Genomic DNA, 21,918 nt, shown 5'->3' with positions numbered 1-21,918 from the left:
AAGACCACTCTCTGTTGTAAGTAGTGGAGTTAGAGAGCAGACGCTGGTGGACCCCAAGTATGTAGTAAAGCCATTCTAAATTGGTTTTACTCATTACAATAGTGAGGCACATTGGGCACCATAATCACTACAGCAGGTGTAATGCTTATGGTGCTTGGTATGTTATTTTAATTCTTGCCAGAGCCTGGATGTATTTTGATACACCTCATTGTCTTTTACCTAACTTTTTTTAACCTTTCGACTGCTCTATTCCGTGCCACCAGAAGCGGCATATTTAATTTAGAGGGTGTGAGAAAGTGTGATTGGAACAAAGTATAAAGTTAGAATGACCAAAAGGAATATTACAATACAGGCGAGACATCATATTTTTTGCAGTCCTACATCAGCTGTTGATCTACCTTTTGGCCAACCCTTGATGTTACAAAATGCATGTGCAATCTAGATCATTTTTAGTCTGCAAGGAATAAAGGGTACATTTGTAAACCACCCCAATTCATTTTATTGCATTGTCTACTATTCCATACTCTGAGGTCCATATTACATGATATTTACATGCTTTATTTCACAATATAATGTATTGCTACACAGTGATTCAGCCCATCTGCTTGTAGGTTTGGAGTTGTAACCTAGGATGATTATGTGTACCATATTTATGTACCTTCGGTTGGATTGTCTATTTGACTGATTCTCACTTTTTGGCAGCTGTGTTTTTAAAATAGTACGCTCTTTCTATGTGCGGAACTCTGTCATGTGATTTTGAAAAGCAACAAACAGTTGTAAAATAGTAGGCATTGGGTCAGATAACTGGCAGTAAAATAGTTGGCATTGGGTCAGATAACTGGCAGTAAAATAGTTGGCATTGGGTCAGATAACTGGCAGTCCTATTAAACGTGGTTATCAGGATAGGCAAGTTATAGATCTTCAAAAATTCAATACAAATGTGTATTCTTAATGGTATAGTACCCTGTTTGCCATTTAGAATCCCAACCCCTACTTGCAGGGAGTAACAAAAGGTATTTTACATACCGTATATACTCGAGTATAAGCCGACCCGAATATAAGCCGAGGCCCTTAATTTTACCCCAAAAAACTGGGAAAACGTATTGACTCGAGTATAAGACTAGGGTGGGAAATGCAGAGCCTTGGTGGGGGGGGTGGGCATTTGTATTATTTTTTTTTATTATTATTATTTTAATCCTTTTTTTTGGTTATATTATTTATTTTATTATTTTTAAAATATTATTTTATTATTATTTATATATATTTTTCGTCCCCCCTCCCTGCTTGATACATGGCAGGGAAGGGGGGCTCTCACTCCCTGGTGGTCCAGTGGCATTGGCAGTTCAGTGGAGGGGGGCTAGCAGGAAGCATTTACTTACCTCTCCTGCAGCTCCTGTCAGCTCCCTTCTCCGGTCCGGTCAGCTCCCCTGTCAGCTCACAGTGTAAGTCTCGCGGCCGCGCTCTGACCCCGCGGCTCTCGCGAGACTTACACTGGGAGCTGACCGGACCGGCGCGGAGGAGGAGTGAGGTGACAGGAGCTGCAGGAGAGGTAAGTAAACACTCTCTGCCAGCCCCCTCCTACACAGCCCCATTGTCTGTATTATGGCAACGTAAATTGCCATAATACAGACATTGACTCAAGTACAAGTCAAGTTGGGGGTTTTCAGCAAAAAAAAATGTGCCGAAAAACTTGACTTATACTCGAGTATATACAGTACCTATTCTCCCTTGCAGTACCAGTCTCTGCCTGCTTGGTTGAGACCATAGAGATCAATAATCTCTGCCAATGCAATGCTTTCTCCTTGAAAAGCATTGGGAGGCTAGTGCGCATGTGCAGAAAAATGCCACACTGCACATAGCCTAAATATTATGTTGGCATAAGGAAAAATGTCAGTGTTCTTTGTGTGGAAACATCCTGCAAAGGGGTATTCTTTAAACTGTGCGAAGTCCAGCGCTTTAGGAGATGAGCAGCACTTCACATAAAGGCTCACTCTTCTTTCCTAACTGAATTATTTGGCCTACATAGGTCAATTTTCATTTAATGTTTAGATATTCTCTGCAGTTTCCAAAGAGATTTAAACTTTGCAGTGGTGATATAAATATGCAAATAACTGGAACAAAAGTGAATAGAGCTCTTCTTAAATGGGCTCAGAACCTTTTAACCCCTTAAGGACCAAACTTCTAGAATAAAAGGGAATCATGACGTGTCGCACATGTCATGTGTCCTTAAGGGGTTAAAGAAGCTTTGAAGAAATAAACAAAATACGTCTTCAATCAGGTGATTGTGAGTGACTGGCTGTGTGCTGGTAGACATGTAATGGGATAAAAATTGTAAAGTGTATTCATGGTGCCTGTTTACTCCATGTAAAGTATTCAGAGATATATTTGTGGAGCGGAGCATTTATGGCAAGTGCCCCTCTTGATAAAGCATCCAGTAGCGTTCAGTCCCCAGCTTTATCTAGTTTAATTTTTGTCCCCTCACCCAGTTCAGAAATGTGCTCTATATTACTCTGTATGTCAAGGTTATTTACCTTGACATATTTGTAACAAGGGCTTGCCTTGTTACAAATACTTAAATAAATCTGCACAATAAGGAAGATTGTTCAACATTTTATCTTTATTTTTTTTACCCACAAGCTTTTTGGAGTATGGTGTTATTGTTTTGGGATTCACTGAATCCCTTTGTATGGCTGCCTTGCTTGCTTTTTGTCTCTACCACTGTTCTGTAAATCACTCCCTCTTGTCATTTATATTTAAATGTATCCAATATGCCTTGGTGCATTTCAGAGCTTGCGACCCTTTTTTAACCCCTTAAGGACCAAACTTCTGGAATAAAAGGGAATCATGACGTGTCACACACGTCGTGTGTCCTTAAGGGGTTAAGCTCCCCAAATGGCTATATTTTGTAACCTCTAAGTAGTTTAAATATGCCTCATGTCCCCCCTCCTGCCAGGAGACTGCAGAACCCATTCACAGGGTTACTAAAGTAAGAATGCAAAATAAACTTAAAATTTAAGGCCAAATTAGCCAAACATGAAGCACAGCTGACTTGGCTTACACTGTCATGTTAAGCTGATTCTAACTCTGAAATGGCTTGTATTTCTAGAAGGTGCTCAAGGCAGAGGCTTCGGAGACTCTTTCCGTTAAAAAGTGCCTTAGCTCTTCATACTGAAAATGCGCAATCTTAAGGTTCTAATGGTTTCTCTTGTTCAAAGAATAATTTCATGGTTCCACTACAATGGACCATCATTTCCCTGTTCATAGGGCTTTGGTATCTGTTTGGCATAAGTTGTCTGTGAAATTCTGCACCAAAGGTGGAATTACCTCTTTTTCCTTGGCATGAAAGATCATTATGAATATAGAACATACTCTCCTTTGAACAAAACATTCTAAAAGTTTGTTTAGAAGCATTTTCTTTTCTGTTCCTAACATTGCACCCTGGTAAGCTTTGGGTATGGTACATATCCAGCTCCAGGATGTAGTCTGCTTCTACAATTGTGAAGTGCCTCTAATTTGCTGTCTCTGACAGCTACTAGAGGCGTGGTTTTGGCAAATTGCAAAAATTGGCCCAAAGAAGGACGAAATGATTGTCCTGTGTAGCTCTCTCTCTGGTGCATAGACAACTTGCCAACATGTATGTTCCAGACTGCCTTTATGAATGGGATCAGTCTGATATGCAAATGGTATAGGTTCTGTTTGTAATGGCACAAGTGAGCAAAATACATTTTTGAGACCTGAGCGGGGACCAACTGAAGGGCAAGCTGCTGAGTTTATCTAAGCTTTTGCTCTTTCTCAGATTTCTTATATTCTGTTTTTGTTAAATTGCAAAGATTGCAGTTTCTCGTAAACGGCAATATTGTACATTGTCAGGTCTATGTTCCAAAACCACTTCATTAAGATCCCTGGCCGTGGCTATCTAAAGATCCTCAAACAGTCTTGGATTTTGTATTTAACGTCTAGGGAATCTGTTTTCATGGCATCAGGACCTTTCTGGGCTTCTCTGAAACTTTTCACGTGCTTGATAAACACATGAAAAATGTTAGTCTGTTATACAACATTTACGGTATCAAATCAGGGCAAAAATGCATAAATAAGAGCAAACTGGTATCAACTACAGTGATAAAGATATAATGATGATGTGGCTGACATGCAGTAATATACTATATAGTAAATATCTGACGCAATATAGAATATGACCACTATGAAAGAGGTAGTCTAGTTACTGCACCTGCTAGAGTCCTGGTTGCCGTCCACTAATAATGAATGGTTTCACACTTACCTTGCTGTTAAAGGGATCCTATAGTGCCAGGAATACAAACCCGTTTTCCTGGCACTAGAGGCTCCCTGAGTGCCCCCCTCCCTCAGTGCTGAAGGGGTTAAAATCCCTTCAGTCCGTTACCTGAATCCAGCCATTATCCAAGACCTTATTCAATGCTTTCCTGTGGGGAAAACCTGACGCTGGAGGTCCTCATGCAGAGCGTGAGGACGTCCAGCATCAGATAACTCACCAAAAGTCCGTTTGGATTCCGGAAGCGCCTCTGCCACTGGGGGCAGACTTAGTGCTGCAATGTTTGACATTGCAGCACTAGGTGCAAAAGAGATACAGCACCCAGACTACTTTAGAGCTGAAGTGGTCTTGTTGCCTACAGTGTCCCTTTAAGTGCATGTGTTCCTTCAGATATGAGTTGGTCTGATAAAGGGAAAAGTCATACTTCTGCATTGTCACACTAACGAATACTAGATTTAAACATTCATCAATGTGTATGGGTGCTATGAGACTATGCCTGTGTTTGTAGATTATTTTTTTTAAATACGTATTTTTCTCATAATATTGTGTTTTTGGTAGTAAACATATGTTTTTCTTTTTACATTTTAAGAGGTGCCTTCCCTCAAGTTATTAAACGTATTTTGATTGTCAAGTAAATTTACTAGTTGATTGGCTGTCTTCTTAAATGTGTTCATGGCCTAGCAATGTTTTCTTCGGCTAAGGAATTTTCTTTCCGATGCGGTCTAGCCATTTGTCACAGTAACTTATTGATGATTCTGATTTATTTATTTTTGTTTTAATAAGATTTTTTTTTTTATGTAAATGTCTAAATCTAAAGGAGTTTTTATTGTACAGAAATGACAGATCGCATTTAAGTTCCTCTGTAGAACAATTTTATATAGAAAAATCTGTCTACCACAGAAAACAAGGTTGATTTTCCAGCCTTGCTCACCTCAGATGGAATGATGTCCACATTCAGCCATAAAGATTTTGGTATAGCTTAAGGCAGAGCTAGACAAATCCCAGGCACCAGGTTGCCATTGCAAGTAGGAATTTTGTCCTGGTGTCTGGGTGTTTGTCAGCCCGAGGGAGCAGAAATATCCCTGCAGTTCTTTCTCTGCTCTTTCGTGTGCCCTGCTGTGATGCCAGGAGCCAGCATATTTCATCACTCTGACCCCTGCATCACTAAAACTGTTACTTGCAAGAAGAGCTTGCAAGGCTTAGATTCCACAAGCTCTACTGGACCCCAGAGAAATTATTCACCCCAGCTCTCCCAAAGATAGGGAGGCTTGGTGGATATAAATCAAAATAATAAAAAATGATTTGTGAGAAAATGTGTGTCGATCAGTGAGCGTGCCAGTTTAGGTTACTGACCCGCCTCCGATCGTATTGGGGAAAGGTGTGTTTATGAATTTTTTCTTTCCCCCCAGTCTCCTCGTGGTCGACCCAGTCTCCATGGCTGAGATCATCAATGTTGATTATCTCAGCCAAGCCAATGCTTTCCATATGAAGCCTTGTGAGGCAATTTTGCAACAAAATGCTGTGCCACGCCAATCAGTATCTCCTCGTAGAAATGCATTGAAACACCTACAGGGAGAGGATATAGACAGCAAAGCCACTACACTATGTTGTAGTGGTTCTGGTGACTAGTGTCTCTTTAAGAACTATATTTTTGTAGTTGAAAATTAAACTGTTAAAAAAAAAAAAAAATGACTCCTTACTATTTTAGCTGGCCCCTAGATTCTAAGCAAATTTGTCAAGCCTTGGCTTAAACCAACCAAAACTGCTTTAGCTTTACTAAGCAGTTTTTGTGTTTAGATCTTGCCTCTGAAGTCTCACTGCTCGATTCTCTGCCATTTAAGAGTTAAAGGGACACTCCAGGCACCCAGACCACTTCTGCTCATTGAAGTGGTCTGGGTGCCAACTCCCACTACCCTTAACCCTGCAAGTGTAATTATTGCAGATTTTTTTATAAACTGCAATAATTTCCTTGCAGGGTTAACTCCACCTCTAGTGGCTGTCTACTAGACAGCCACTAGAGGGCACTTCCTGCTTCATAGCACAAAAAACCTGTACTAAAGCGTCGCTGGACGTCCTCATGCTGTGTGAGGACCTCCAGCGTCGCTTAGTTCCCCATAGGAAAGCATTGAAAAGCATTTTCAATGCTTTCCTATGGGGAGCTCTAATGCGCATGTGCGGCATTGCTGCGCATGCGCATTAGGTCTCTCAGGTTGGTGGGCGGGATCAGTCTCGCCCACCGGCCGACTTAATACAGAGGAGAGCGGCGGCGGAGGAAGAAGCAGCGACGTGGGACATGTCGCTGCCTCTGGTAAGTGACTGAAGGGGTTTTCACCCCTTCTGCAACCAGGGATTGGGAGAGGGGACCTGCAGTGCCAGGAAAACTGATTGTTTTCCTGGCACTGGAGTTTCCCTTTAAATCACATTTGTTTCTGTTTATGCAGCCCTAGGCACACCTCCTCTTGTTGTGGCTCACACACAGTCTGCGTTAAAAAAAAGCATGGTTTCATTTTCATTCAGATGTTAACTTACTCCAGATGTTTTTATCTGGAGCAGGAGATTAGAAATTCTAAATTAAACAGAATGTACAATAAAGGAAATATAAACCTTAGAACTCTCTTTATAGGATGTGCCTAGGAAGGCTGTGCACGTCTCATGCAGGGAGTTGTGATTAGGGTGCATAAACAAAGTGATTTAACTCCTATATGGCAGAGAATTGAGCAGTGAGACTGCAGGAGCACGATTTATACATCTAAGTTGCTAAGTTATGCTAAGTTTTAGTGACTATAGTGTCCCTTTAAGGCAAACCTGATCCCCATAGCTATCCCTTGTTTTTGTAGTCTGAAGACATCTTAGAACCAAATGAAAAGGTTATCAATTACATTAATTCGCCCTATAATAAATGATTTAAAAATCAATGTATTGCATTTTTTTTTTTTAATTGTTTTTATTGAGGCATATATGCATGTGGGTACTGAACACAGAGAGGGTGAACGGCTATAAACATACAAGTTAGGGGACATCGTAACAGAGTTCGACATCTCTAAGAAATCTCTTTTTATATTAATTAAGCAAGCTTATAACATTCAGAGGTATATGCTCCAGGTTTGCCATTTCTATATAGAGGCATTGTGAAACGAGTTAACTTGCTAACTTTCTAGGTTACATGAAACAAGCATATTTTAATGAGACGTTACTGGCAGAGAGGGGAGAGGGGAGTGCAGTAGGGTGATGGTTAATAGTGCAGAGACCTTAAGCAACATACATATCGCAGCGTGCTCAATTTGTGACCCCATTCCTAGCTGCTTGTCGCTAACGTCGTGAGGCAGTAGATGGTAAGTCCATTATTGTCCACATCATGTGCTGCAGGGCACTGTGTTGTCTCGTGGTGGTCGTTGCTGGGTTCTTTGCCGGATTGCAGGCTTGCCCTCATGTGTCGGAGTAGCTGGTTGGGGCGGCTCATCAAGCCAGGTTACCAACGCCCTGTTCCCGGTATACCTCCAGTCCTGGATGTCGCTGCAGGAACTGGGTTGCCTGGTGTTTGTGGTCGCGTGTGTCAGGTCGGGTAGTGCACATATACTGCATTGGACTCTGCGGTCTGGTTCCCGCTCTCTGTCGCCGCCATCGTAGGTAGGGCCCTGGGCCTGCTCGATGGTCTGGCAGTACCTCCAGGTGTGGCTTTGTGGCTCGGACTGGGGGGGGAGGAACCGGGTCTGCCGGGGGTTCAGTGTGCTCGTCGGGCCTCGTTCGGCGGGATAGTGGAGCGGCAGCCGTCCACTCCACTCACCGCCAGGCGGGTCCCTACCTGGTGTAGCAGGGACCCCATCTCCGAGGGACTAAAACCCCGCGGCAAGTCTCTCCTCGGCTCAGATAGCCCAAGTGTGCCAAGGGTCGCTGATAGTAGACAGTTATTTCCTCAAAAAAAGCAGATTAATAGGTCAATTGTGTAATGTTATGCAGGAACTGGTCTCTCCTGCAGCCTCTCTTCCCCCCCTCCCCCCCCCCCGTATTGAATTTTTTTGCCCTGCGCGATTGTGTTATAATTGTATGTCCCAGATAATGAAGATGTGATTAGGATTCCACTTCGTATGCTCTAGTGTAGGGTTAGGCAACCTTTGGCACTCAAGTTGTTGTGGACTATATGTCCCCATATACTTTATTTATGGCTATTAAAGCATTATAGGAGATGTAGTCCACAATGCTGAAGGTTGCTTACACTTGATCTGGCATCTAAAGTAGACTCACTGAATCTTTGAGGTACAATTTCTTACGTCATGCAGGGTTGTTTAAGTGGGTGGGATCCATTACTTAGCTGAGTATTTGCGGTCCAACACATATGTACAGGCAGGGATTACTCTGCCATTGCAATTGATCTACATATCAGATTATCTCTATTCTATCTGAGCGTACTGATACATTTTTCCCAATCTCTATACATTGTTGATTTTTCAGTTTTTTTTTTTTTTTTTTTTTTTTCAATCTGTATTTTATTGAGGCATATTAGATGGGATACAGAATAGAGAGAGGGAAATGTGCATTTAGAATACAGTATAGGGTTCAATAACAATGGTATCTAACATTTCCTTAATATTTGTACCTCCTTTTTATGTTTTATGGTTTAACGTTGCTTTTGTAAACAGGTTTAGGTAGTATGCAGTTTAAGTCGCTTAACGTTGACTAGTTGTAATAGGTTAAGTGAGCAAGCTTAGTACGGGGTAGGGATGTAGGCTCAGTAATTCCCTGCTGTGTAAATTTAACTCAAATAGTAAGAACACGCTAGGCGATTAGCTGCTTGCATATACTGACTTGCCTATATCTCTGGACCCCCCCCCCCTGCTATCTACCATACGTGGAGTGGCCTATGAGCAGACTGGCTAATGTCCAGGCTCCAGCAATTAGGTATGTGTTTGGGCTTATTCTAAATCAGGTTAGGGAGACATAGCAAATGAAGGAAGGCAGTCTGCAGTGCGTGTGGGCCGTGTGACACTTTAAGCATGACAATAATTCGTTGTCTACAGCAGTCAGACTTCTGAGGTGTTTTTTTTTGTTTTCCATGTGCATTATTCGTTAACTTACTCACAATCAAATTTGTGTTTTGCCTACTATTTACTTGCATGTGCATATATTGTCTTTAGTGTGGATGTTTTATAATTTCTACACTATTGTGTTTGCCAGGGGCAAACCTTAACTTCAGTCTATTGCTGTTCTATCCGCCCCTGAATCCTATTTTTCCTTTTTTTTTTTTTTTAAATCTTTCAAAGTATTCTGTATTGCAAAGGTAAAATGACTTTTTGCTTAAAGAAAAACTGTCATAATTTAGTTATTGGAAATAAAATATTACTTATGATGCAGCTTTTATGCATATTAAGTTGTAATGGATATTTATTAGCACCTTTTCAGGGCATCTTCTGGCATAAATTTTTTTATACAGGGCAACCATTATTTAGTCCTTTTTGGTCAGCAGCATCACTTTCAAGACCAGACTCAATTGCATGGTGTTACGATTCATGAAAATGCACTACCGCTCAGTTAATTGCTGACAGATAAGTAGTATTTCTGACCAAAGAAGGCGGAAAGATGGCTGCTTCCATTAGGCAAGGTTAAGCCATGTAAAATAGGTGTTTACCTATAAAATGCTACACAGGAAGTCTATATTTCATGCAATATTTTATTTTCAGTAAGTAAATTACAGTATTCCCTTTAAACTCTCCTTTTCCTCACAAGGTACTGTATAATATGGCTGACCTCATCCGTACTCCATTTATCCAGTTGTTTAAACCAGTTAACATTCTGATGGTATACAGAAAAATAATGAATTTCCAGTTATGAACACTAAAAACATGCATTATTGGTATCTAATTATGTTTTTAATCAAATTCAATAAGAATTCAGTAAGATTTGTGTTAATGTTTGTCTTTATTTCTTTCCCCTCGGTTCCTTTCCCACATGTTCCCTTAACTTCTGCAGGAGAGCTCTGAAGACGCCTGGCATCCTGGAACCTCTTCTCATGCATGTACCAAACGTTCTATGGGTACTGGAGCCACGCATCTACAGACAGGAGGTGGATATTTTGGCCTAAGCTTTACTTGTCCTAGTCTCAAAAATCCCATTAGCAAGAAACCGTGGGCTCGCAAATTAAAAAGCTGGGCATGCAGGTTGCGGCATTCCAACAGCTTATTCAAGAGGTCAAGAGTCCGTCAAGGTAGTATTTTTTACAGTTAGGCCCATACCATAGGAAAAACATCCCTTTTGGTTTCCGTACGTATATATTTTTTTTTAAGTGAGTTATCTTTTTATTTACTTTTTACTCATCCTCAGGAATGTTCCCTCACGTCTTCTGCTCCTTCACAATTTTTTTTTTAAATTTTTATTTTTTTTGTGTTTGTCTAGCTGTGTCTTTTACAGACACCTTGTCAGAGCCCTTCAGCTATCATTGTTTTTCGTCGTTTATGTATACCACTAGCTTTAGCCTGAGCATGGCAAATGTGTATTTTAGCTGGAAGCCCGCACGAACTGTTTTGTCTTTCTGCCCTTTTTACCCCCTACTTGTGACAGGGTTACAGGCATTTTAATTATTTTATTACTTAATCGGTTTATAAGGTGTTCTGAGCAGTGTCATTTTATATTCTCCTTCATAGTAGCTGAAGAGGATGCATTAAAGCGGGATCCACCTGACTCCACCCAAAAGGTGATAGAAGCACTTGCTGAATGCACCTTGTCAGAAGGCACTGGAACATTTAAGCGTGGACGCTTCCAGGTTTGTAATGTGCAGTGATATTAGGATTGTCATATCCACCATGTTTTCATGGACAGATATTATGCATACAAAGAACTAGTTGTTCTATTCAATGGGACACTGTGAGAAGTGAAGTCTGCATGTTTGATTAATTGACTAAAATATATTCAGTAGCTCACTGGTAGCAAACTTAGTTCACCAGTGAAATTCTTTGATCATGTCAAATAGTTCTATCACAGCTGTAGATCTACATGCTCACTTATAGGTTTTTCAGTTAAAGAGGATGTTTACGTCCTCAATGTTACACGCGCATGACATTTAAACATTAGATGCCCTAGCATGTAGGTACGTGCCTGAGGCATCATGTTAAGTAAAAATACAGTGGAGTTGGGTACTTTTTTTTAATTTTTTTTTTTTACTTATATCAACTACAGTAAACGCTGGGGTGCAGAAACAAGAAACTTCTCTGGTAGTAAAAAAAAAAAAAAAAAACAAGGTTGATGTACTTTCTTGACTCAAGCCACAACTGGTGGATCCTGCAATCTTTTTGGTATAAGAGTACAGTACCAACATTTTTGCTAGATCCACCTGTTATATTTTACTAAATCAAGCCACATCGCTGACCATGTTTTATCCCCACCACCAGGTTGTTACAGTTCCCCAAGAAGAACCACTAACTCCTGGTAAAATTACCCGTGCTTCGAAAGCAGCATCCCAGAGTTTGGTATCTGAGACTCCACCTTCTGCCGGAGAGGTAGAATCTGCTGGTACCAGAGTTGAAGACACTCCACAGTCTGTTAGCACTGTTTGTGAAACAGATGCATCCTCTCTAACTCCGGACAGAGAACTAGAAGAAACCTCGGTCACTGGCAGCAGTGCTCTGTCTAGTTCAGCACCATTGATGAAAGAGATCCCAAGTCAAAACAACTTTAAAAAGCAGACCAGTAGTGATTCTGAGATGTCTATTGTCCCAGACAGGCCCAATGAACAAAAGGCAAAAGAAAGAGAAACCGGTCAACAGGGTGAAAAGAATGGTTCCCAGAAGCAGGGCTCTCTTATCTACTCTCCATCTTCCCCAATGAGCAGTGATGATGATTCAGAACTAGAAGATGAAGATCTAAAGATGGAGTTGCAAAAACTGCGGGAAAAGTTAGTAACTTTGTTTTTGTTTTTTCTCCTTCAACTCTTGCTATTGCATATTGGCAAGATCAATGCACAATTTATTTTATTTGCACAGTTCCATATATTCTTATTGCTATATTCTATCCATCTTAAAAGCCGTTTACTTTGAAATACTAACCTCCTAACCCACCGCAGCACTTTCATTTAATCGCTGACATATACATTTGACAAAATTTAGATTTATATGCCAAAGTGGTATTTGTACATTTATCATTAAGGTTGAGGGTAGTCTCCAGTGGCTGTGGAAGACCCTGTTCTTTGTCAAACCATGGCACCACAACCATAGTACCATAATCCAGAGGCGGCTCTCTAATTAGGCGGTTTAGGCGGCCGCCTAAGGCCTCGCGCTGGCTGGGGCCTCGCGGCCGCCTAAACCGCCTGTGGGCAGAGTGTGTCAGGTCCTCGGTCAGTGACCGAGGACCTGACACCAGGAGGGGGCCCGGCGGCTTGCCCGGTATGCCGCCGGGTGCGAGGCCCCTCCTGGCTGCCGGCCAGCCACCGCAGACACTGGTCTGCAGCTCCGCAGTGCGCAGAGCTGCAGACCATGTGACTCGCGAGAATTGGCCAATCAGAGCGTTGCCGCGGGTTACCACGGCAACGCTCTGAAATCTCGCGCGATTACACGGTCTGCAGCTCTGCGGAGCTGCAGACCGGAAGTAATGGCCACCGGACCACCAGGGAGCCCACTGGACCACCAGGGAAAGGTAGGCTCTCCCTCCCCATCACCCCCCACCACCATCACCACCCCCAGCCGTACCCCCCACAGCCTCACCCCCCACCACCCTCAGCCTCACCCCCACCACCATCACCCCCCACCACCCTCAGCCTCACCACCACCCCCCACCACCCTCAGCCTCACCCCCCCTACCCTCACCATCACCACCCTCAGCCTCACCCCCCCACCCTCAGCCTCACCCCCACCCTCACCCCCACCACCCTCAGCCTCACTCACCATCACCCCCCACCACCCTCAGCCTCACCCCCCCACCCTTACCATCATCACCCACCACCCTCAGCCTCACCCCCCACCACCCTCAGCCTCACCCCCCACCACCCTCAGCCTCACCCCCCCACCCTCACCATCACCCCCCACCACCCTCAGCCTCACCCCCCTCACCATCACCCCCCACCAGCCTCACCATCACCCCCACCACCCTCAGCCTCACTCACCATCACCCCTCAGCCTCACCCCCACCACCCTCAGCCTCTCCTACCACCCTCAGCCTCACCCCCACCACCCTCACCCTCACCCCCACCACCCTCACCCTCACCCTCACCCCCACCACCCTCACCATCACCCCCACCACCCTCACCATCACCCCCACCACCCTCAGCCTCACCCCCACCACCCTCAGCCTCACCCCCACCACCCTCAGCCTCACCCCCCACCACCCTCAGCCTCACCCCCACCCTCACCATCACCCCCCACCACCCTCAGCCTCCACCACCCTCAGCCTCACCCCCCCTCACCATCACCACCCTCAGCCTCACTCACCATCACCCCCACCACCCTCAGCCTCACTCACCATCACCCTCAGCCTCACCCCCCCACCCTCAGCCTCACCCCCCACCACCCTCAGCCTCACCCCCCACCACCATCAGCCCCACCACCCTCAGCCTCACCCCCACCACCCTCAGCCTCACCCCCCCACCCTCACCATCACCCCCCACCACCCTCAGCCTCCACCACCCTCAGCCTCACCCCCCTCACCATCACCACCCTCAGCCTCACTCACCATCACCCCCCACCAGCCTCACCATCACCCCACCACCCTCAGCCTCACTCACCATCACCCCCCACCCTCAACCCCCACCACCCTCAGCCTCACCCCCACCACCCTCAGCCTCACCCCCACCACCCTCACCCCTCACCATCACCCCCACCACCCTCAGCCTCACCCACCACCCTCAGCCTCACCCCCCACCACCCTCAGCCTCACCCCCCACCACCCTCAGCCTCACCCCCCACCACCCTCAGCCTCACCCCCCCACCACCCTCAGCCTCACCCCCCCACCCTCACCATCACCCCCCACCACCCTCAGCCTCACCCCCCTCACCATCACCCCCCACCACCCTCAGCCTCACCCCCCCTCACCATCACCACCCTCAGCCTCACCATCACCATCACCCCCCACCAGCCTCACCATCACCATCACCCCCCACCAGCCTCACCATCACCCCCACCACCCTCAGCCTCACTCACCATCACCCCCCACCCTCAGCCTCACCCCCCACCACCCTCAGCCTCAACCCCCACCACCCTCAGCCTCAACCCCCACCACCCTCACCCTCACCCCCACAGCCTCATCACCCCCCACCACCCTCAGCCTCACCACCCCACCCTCACCATCACCCCCCACCACCCTCAGCCTCACCCCTCCTACCCTCACCATCACCCCCCACCACCCTGAGCCTCACCACCCCCACCACCCTCAGCATCACTCCCCCCGCCACCCTCAGCATCACCCCCCCGCCACCCTCAGCATCACCCCCCCGCCACCCTCAGCATCACCCCCCCGCCACCCTCAGCATCACCCCCCCGCCACCCTCAGCATCACCCCCCCGCCACCCTCAGCATCACCCCCCCGCCACCCTCAGCATCACCCCTCCGCCACCCTCAGCATCACCCCTCCGCCACCCTCAGCATCACCCCCCCGCCACCCTCAGCATCACCCCTCCGCCACCCTCAGCATCACCCCCCCGCCACCCTCAGCATCACCCCCCCGCCACCCTCAGCATCACCCCCCCGCCACCCTCAGCATCAGCCCCCCGCCACCCTTAGCATCACCCCCCCACCACCCTCAGCATCACCCCCCACCACCCTCAGCATAACCCTCCGTCACCACCCTCAGCTTCACCCCACTCACCATCACCCTCTCCTTCTCACATCACCCCCTCTCACATTACCACCTCTCACTCTCACATTACTCCCTCTCACATTACCCCCTCTCACTCTCACTTTACCCCCCTCACTCTCACTTTACCCCCCTCACTCTCACTTTACCCCCCTCACTCTCACTTTACCCCCCTCACTCTCACTTTACCCCCCTCACTCTCACTTTACCCCCCTCACTCTCACTTTACCCCCCCTCACTCTCACATTACCCCCTCTCACATTACCATCACCCCCCTCCCTCTCACATTACCATCACCCCCCGCTCCCTCTCACCATCGCACCCCCGCTCCCTCTCACCATCGCACCCCCGCTCCCTCTCACCATCGCACCCCCGCTCCCTCTCACCATCGCACCCCCGCTCCCTCTCACCATCGCACCCCCGCTCCCTCTCACCCCCTCTCCCTCTCACCATCGCACCCCTTCTCCCTCTCACCATCGCACCCCTTCTCCCTCTCACCATCGCACCCCTTCTCCCTCTCACCATCGCACCCCTTCTCCCTCTCACCATCACCCCCCCCCCCTATACACACAACACACTTCAAGCAGCTACCCCATACACATAGGGTCTCAGACAAAAACGCAAACATGCTCACAGAGACATACATTCAGACACACAAGGATACTCTCTGTCAGACACACTCTCAGGCACATACACAGGTAGACAGCGCATCAATGTGTATATGTGACACTTTTTTGTTAGTGGGGCCTCATGTTTGCGTTTCGCCTAAGGCCTCATAAAGTCTAGAGCCGCCTCTGCCATAATCACTACACTTAGATTTAAGACCAGTGTATGATTAAAACATGTTTTTTGAATATCCTGACAAAAAATTAGCGGTACTGTGCATTTTCATGTACCAATTTTTGTTCAAATTTAATTGTTGCAAAATTGTTCCCTGATAATCAACTCCATATTAAAACATTCTGTTCCCTGACTCAAGAATGTTAAAATCCTTTTTTTTAAATTATTTTCCTGGACAGTGGATTTCATGTTTGCAACCATAACGGTTAATAAAAATAAATTACATAATATACACCTCATAAGTGATCTCATTCTGTGTTATATGTATATATTATATACTATATACTATATACATATATTATGTACTATGAAATTCATGTAAAATCTTATTGTTACTATACGATATTCTTATTTTCCCTTTGAGATTATACTCAAACCAGTTTTGCAAGATGGCATCCTTAGCAATTTTGCTTTGTTTCGCAGACATATTCAGGAGGTGGTAAATTTACAAGCTCAGCAAAACAGGGAGCTTCAGGAGCTATATACACGCCTGCATTGTTTGAGAGAAAACAACGCACAATCCTCGGATACCTCGTTCCAACCTATGTCCCCACGTCGACCCAGATCAGTGAAAAGCAAACAGCGGAGCCGACCCCAGTCCCTGACCCACATGGACAATGGGATAGGACATTCAGGTGAGCAGTACAGTGCCCTTCCACTCTACTTGCACGTAATAGATGTAACACTTTTTTTTCTTTAAGTCATACTAACAAAATCGCACTGGAAGTTTGGACGTTTAGCAGAAATCTGCTCATGCACTATATTGTAGAAGACGTAGAGATACCTTTTAATAACTTTATAGTAACACAAGGTATACAAAACTATCAGAGAATTTAGTGATCAATGAAGAATACTTAATTCTAAAGTTTTAAGGAAGAAAATAAATATGCATGCTGAGTAGACTAGATTTGTATCTGTGTTCGTAATCTGTTTTTTCATATGAACTGTGTCCTAGATGTGCCTGGCTGAGAGGATGTGCATGCATTTTATTAGAATAGATTTGTCACCTACCATTGTGTTGGTTTAAAAATGCTATATTTAAACTTAGTCTGGCTAATAGCTGTAGATTGTCACTGATTGCAAAGTATAGAAGTATAGATGTTTAAATATTGTAGTTCATGATCTACATTTGGATTGCCAAGTTTAGCCATCATTTGTATAGGCCTTCTAGATTAAAATGATTCAAACTTTTGTCATCCAGTGGTATGTTACATAATCTCTTGCTTAATCTGTAAATTGGAATGTTTTGCTTTCATGAACTATCTTTGCTAGGCTACTCTTGTTTTTGTCTTACCAGATCACTGCAGTGAGAGCAACTCTGATGCTGGCCAGCAGTCCATCTCTGAAAAGAAGAGCATGTTCACTGATGACTTACACAAGCTAGTGGATGATTGGGCAAAAGAGAATGCTGGAAACCCTCTTTTGAAACCCAGTCTAAACCAGATCAAACAAAACCAGAGCCGCTCAGAGACAGAAAACTGGAATCGCAGTTATGAGGTGAGATGTGGTTGAAGTTGTGAAATGCTGACACATACAAGCTTATTTTCTATTATTAGCAGTGTGAACAGTTTCCACTTGGCAAATCATGAAGATTGGATGTCTAAAGTCCATTCAGATGAAAACTAACTACAGTGAAGAAGATTCTCAGCTGGTTCCAACTACACTAGTTTTTGCGTATCATTGCTCAGTCTTCTCCTCTGGTTTTGTACCAGTATCCCCTTCGTTCAGTGAGGTCTGTGTCTGTTGATCATTTTCTGAGAGCTTCATGTTTTTTTCACTACTTGGATATTGCAATTGGCCACAGAGATTAAGTAATTAGAGTATTCCCTTTCAGAGTCTGCTTCTTGCTGGGACCTGATAAACTGCAAAGATTACCTTTCACTGAGATTCTTAACAGGCCACTTCACACAGTAAACATTTTGTTGGTTTAGAACTATAAAACCTCTATAGCAAAATGTGAAAGTGCAAACTGTTTAAATGCAATAAAATGTATTAGAAATCAAGGAGAGGAAATCTTTCTTTGAACCCTTTATACTGGCTTTTCCCACAGAGTGTCCACAAACCTTTTATATGCCAGATTTAAAGGGTTACTCCAAGCACCAAGACCACATCAGTGATTTAAAATGGTTATCATGCTTGGAGTCTGTATGTGCTGCTTTTCACCATTAAACATAACACATACAGAGCTTAACCCTTTTGCTGCTGGAGGTCTAACTCCACCTCTGGAAGTGACAAGAGCTTTGGACACCCTAGTCACACCTCCCTGCATGTGACTTGCTCAGCCTTCCATAAACACTTCCTGTAAAGAGAGCCCTATTTAGGCTTTCTTTATTGCAAGTTCTGTTTAATTAAGATTTTCTTATCCCCTGCTATGTTAATAGCTTGCTAGACCCTGCAAGAGCCTCCTGTATGTGATTAAAGTTCAATTTAGAGATTGAGATACAATTATTTAAGGTAAATTACATCTGTTTGAAAGTGAAACCAGTTTTATTTTCATGCAGGCTCTGTCAATCATAGCCAGGGGAGGTGTGGCTAGGGCTGCATAAACAGAAACAAAGTGATTTAACGCCTAAATGACAGTGAATTGAGCAGTGAAATTACAGGGGAATGATCTATATACGCTAAAACTGCTTTATTTAGCTAAAGTAATTTAGGTGACTATAGTGTTCCTTTAATTCTTGCCCATGTGTCAGAATTAAAACAAATTTCACAAGGTGGCTGATCTCATCCGCACATTCCTACACATTCACTATGTTTAATATTGCCCTCTATATCTAGAGAAGTTGATGTTATAAGATTAACACTCTTCAGTTGGAATATACAGCCTTGATGGTAAGCAATTAAAACAAGTTTTTTATGCCAATAGGAACAAGGCCTCATCTTTGTTGGCCTCTAAATTACGCCACAGAATCTCCCAATCTAGAATTGAGCATTTAATTAATGACGAGGGAGTTAAGATAACTCGCCCTGTTAAAATTAGCAATTTGGGTGCCTGTGCAGAGCTCCTGCTGCATAGACCGGGAAAACAGCCAAAAAGCCACAAAAAAGAGAAGAAATAGAGCCAATTTACGACCCATACCCCCAACATAAAGATGGGACGCAGGCACCGAAAATTAGCCTACACAGAGGACCTCCGTCAGACAGATATCCACAGGTCCTTCGACGGGCCGCAGCCTCAGGCCCAGACCAAGATGGCCGCCAGCAGACCACGAGGCTCAAGTACCTCAGACGACTCAGAGGGGGAGGAAGACGCAGTGGCCCCGCAGACAAACAGCGGCGTACACCAGAAGGCGGACTCCGACACTGACACATCCACATCCACCAAAGGGGACATTAAACGTCTGCTTCTGGACCTGCGGACGGTGTGGAAAGCAGACCTTGCAGGGATACAATCAGAGGTCGGCGCCCTGACTCACCGCTTGGAGGAGGTTGAATCCCGAGAGGGAGAACGAGATGGCCGACTAGCAGAGACCCAAACACAAGTGACTACCATGTCTCTACAGATCGAGAGACTCTCAAAAACGGTCGCCTCCTTGGAGGCCAGGCACCGTAGAAGAAATATCAGACTCCGAGGAATACCGGAGTACGTGAACCCAGATGCCCTGATGGACTTTTCCACTAAGGTGGCTGGAGCTCTAGGTGTACGGGCAGAAAAGGGAGCGCAGCCCCTGGTATCGGTGTTTCAGGTCCGGAAGGCCCCCACTGCCCCTGCGGAAGCTCCACGAGACACCATTGTGATTACACGGGATATCTCCATCAAGACAGCCCTCCTATCTCGCTCCAGAAACCAGGCATCTGTGGCCGTGGAGAACTACCAAATAAAACTCTTCGACGACTTACCCTTTGCGGTTCTGGTGGAAAGGCGCAGATTCCAACCGACCACCAGGGCCCTGAGAGACCACGGCATCCGATACAGATGGGGAGCGTCCGGAACACTGGTGGTGCCCCACGGAGACTCGGGGCTGGCCCTCTCGGCGGGAGAAGACCCAACTAGGCTCCTCAGCACACTGGGGCTGCCTGCTATAACACTGCACCCAAGGAGCACAGCGGTGGGAACGACCGACCCGGATCCCAGCCGGAACAGAGCACCCTCAGGCAGTGCCCAGGACCCTTCATAAGAGGACAGCAGAGGACAATCCAGGCCACCCAATATGTGGTACAAAAGCCATCGAACAAAGTTTGAACTGCATTGATAATCGAGTGTACATGTTCACAGAACATTTAGCTTCACCCCTTTGCCCCCACACTCCAAAACGTAAAAGCCTAGCACTGGGAAACCTTTTGCCTAGACCGAACTGGTAACGCTGAATTATACTGAATCTTTGGGGGGGGGCTTAAATTATAAAGAGTAAATGTATCCACTTAACTATGTTCCAGCATATTTGGTTCCTAAGCAATGTTCCTCCGCTATAAGACATGCTAGCCACTTCCTTTCTTGGCCCTCTAACCTAACACCTAAAACTTAATGCTGCGTACTGCAGATCACCATCTACCCAATTAAATGTTGAGCCTGACTAACTTAGTTTATCGCACTCGACAAATAAAACCCAGGGGTACCTAGATGAAAGCCAAGTCCTAGTGACGCTGCCCGCGGGAATCCCTCACTCTGTGAGCAGAGCCACTGACCAGTTGACAGCCCACCTCCTACAAACCTGCAGCGGTTAGCCTGATAATGTTACAATAATCGAGCATACTAGAAGTTAGCATACTGCTGTTGCCATCACCATTATTATTATTATTATTATTATGTATTACTATCATTTTATAATTTATCGCTAGTCATCCTCAAGCCCTGACTCCGTGGTATAACGACCGTTCCTTTACTGACTGATAATCCTACTTCGACACCGCAAGCTTATCTTCCTAGCTAGAATGCACATGTCTTATGTATAAGAACTCTACCACGATCCTTTAAAATGTAAATTAATGGGGCGGGGCCGGGCCGCCATGCCGGCTGGACGCATGTAAGTCCAGCTCCCGCTATGGTCCAGCTTTTTGCCTCATTTGGTGGGTTCAGCCCGTCACCCGGAGCTACGGAGCGAGGCCCCATACCAACTAGGGGTGCTGCCACAACTTTAAAGCCTGGAAACAACATACCGCTCCCCGTGGCACGACATCCAGCAACTGCGGCCTACCTCGGCGGTGAGTGGAGTGGACGGCTGCCATTCCGCTATCCTGCCTAACCCCCTTCAGCCTTGGGGGCCCTGGCCCCTAATCTTGGGTTATCTTGGTCCACCCTTGGGCCCTAAGCATACCAGAAATAGTCGGAGGACATACTCACCTCACAAGAAGGCGGCGGAGACTGCTCCGAACCTCGAGCACTCTGCGAAGATGGCGACCTCCCTCGGGGCTCTTGGCGCCCGCTGCGGGCAAATATGGAAACTGGAAGACTTGCGGCTTTAAGGGCCCAAACCGGACGCTAACAATCTACACCGAGGCCCCACGATGGAGACTGCTGGAGGCCCTGCCACTACAAAATCAGGGTGAAAAACACGAAGGAACAGGATGACCTCCTATGCACCCACCGTGAGATGGAGACCCTGAAGCGAGACGACGCACAAAGACTGGACACAGACAGAGTGGCAGTCTGGATGTGTGCAGTCTCATGCCGGCGTGCAGGGACGGAATCCTAATGGTGGAGAGGACTGAGTGATCTCTATGAGGGGACTGAGGGCACCTCTTCATGCTTAACTTGCAGTAACTCCGCTTAACATAGCCTTGTTTAGCAATTTAATTTAAAAAAATTTCTTGACACACTCTGCTGGCTAGCAAAACGACGGAGGGTCTCCGGGATCATTAGCAACAGTGGCATAAGTACTTCTGATCTGTTAACTACCGTTTTAGCTTAACCTACAACCCAGACCTGTGTTACTCATGTTATTAATAACTAGGCTTATGCTCAGATTAAACTTGTTTTGCTTACTTAATGTCTAGATAAAGCATTAAGTATACCGGCCTGTTGGTGTGTTGAATAGGCATATATCTAAATTAGTAGCTTGCAACCAACTAACCTAATTGC

General features: G+C 45.6%; 1 protein-coding gene across 1 annotated transcript in view; it reads left to right on the top strand.

Moving 5' to 3' along the window:
• Positions 1-21,918, top strand: part of WNK3 (WNK lysine deficient protein kinase 3) — a 138,795-nt gene that overhangs the window by 112,226 nt on the left and 4,651 nt on the right. Inside the window, exons 18-22 of the mRNA XM_063433473.1 lie at positions 10,253-10,487; positions 10,924-11,042; positions 11,668-12,170; positions 16,323-16,534; positions 17,197-17,396. Coding sequence (XP_063289543.1) covers positions 10,253-10,487; positions 10,924-11,042; positions 11,668-12,170; positions 16,323-16,534; positions 17,197-17,396 — 1,269 coding nt within the window. The remainder of the gene's footprint in view (positions 1-10,252; positions 10,488-10,923; positions 11,043-11,667; positions 12,171-16,322; positions 16,535-17,196; positions 17,397-21,918) is intronic.

This window comes from Pelobates fuscus, chromosome 9 (assembly GCF_036172605.1).
Source record: "Pelobates fuscus isolate aPelFus1 chromosome 9, aPelFus1.pri, whole genome shotgun sequence".
In the NCBI taxonomy this organism is placed as follows: domain Eukaryota; kingdom Metazoa; phylum Chordata; class Amphibia; order Anura; family Pelobatidae; genus Pelobates; species Pelobates fuscus.
Note: the sequence above shows the minus strand (reverse complement) of the source record. Positions and strands in the feature narration are given on the sequence as shown.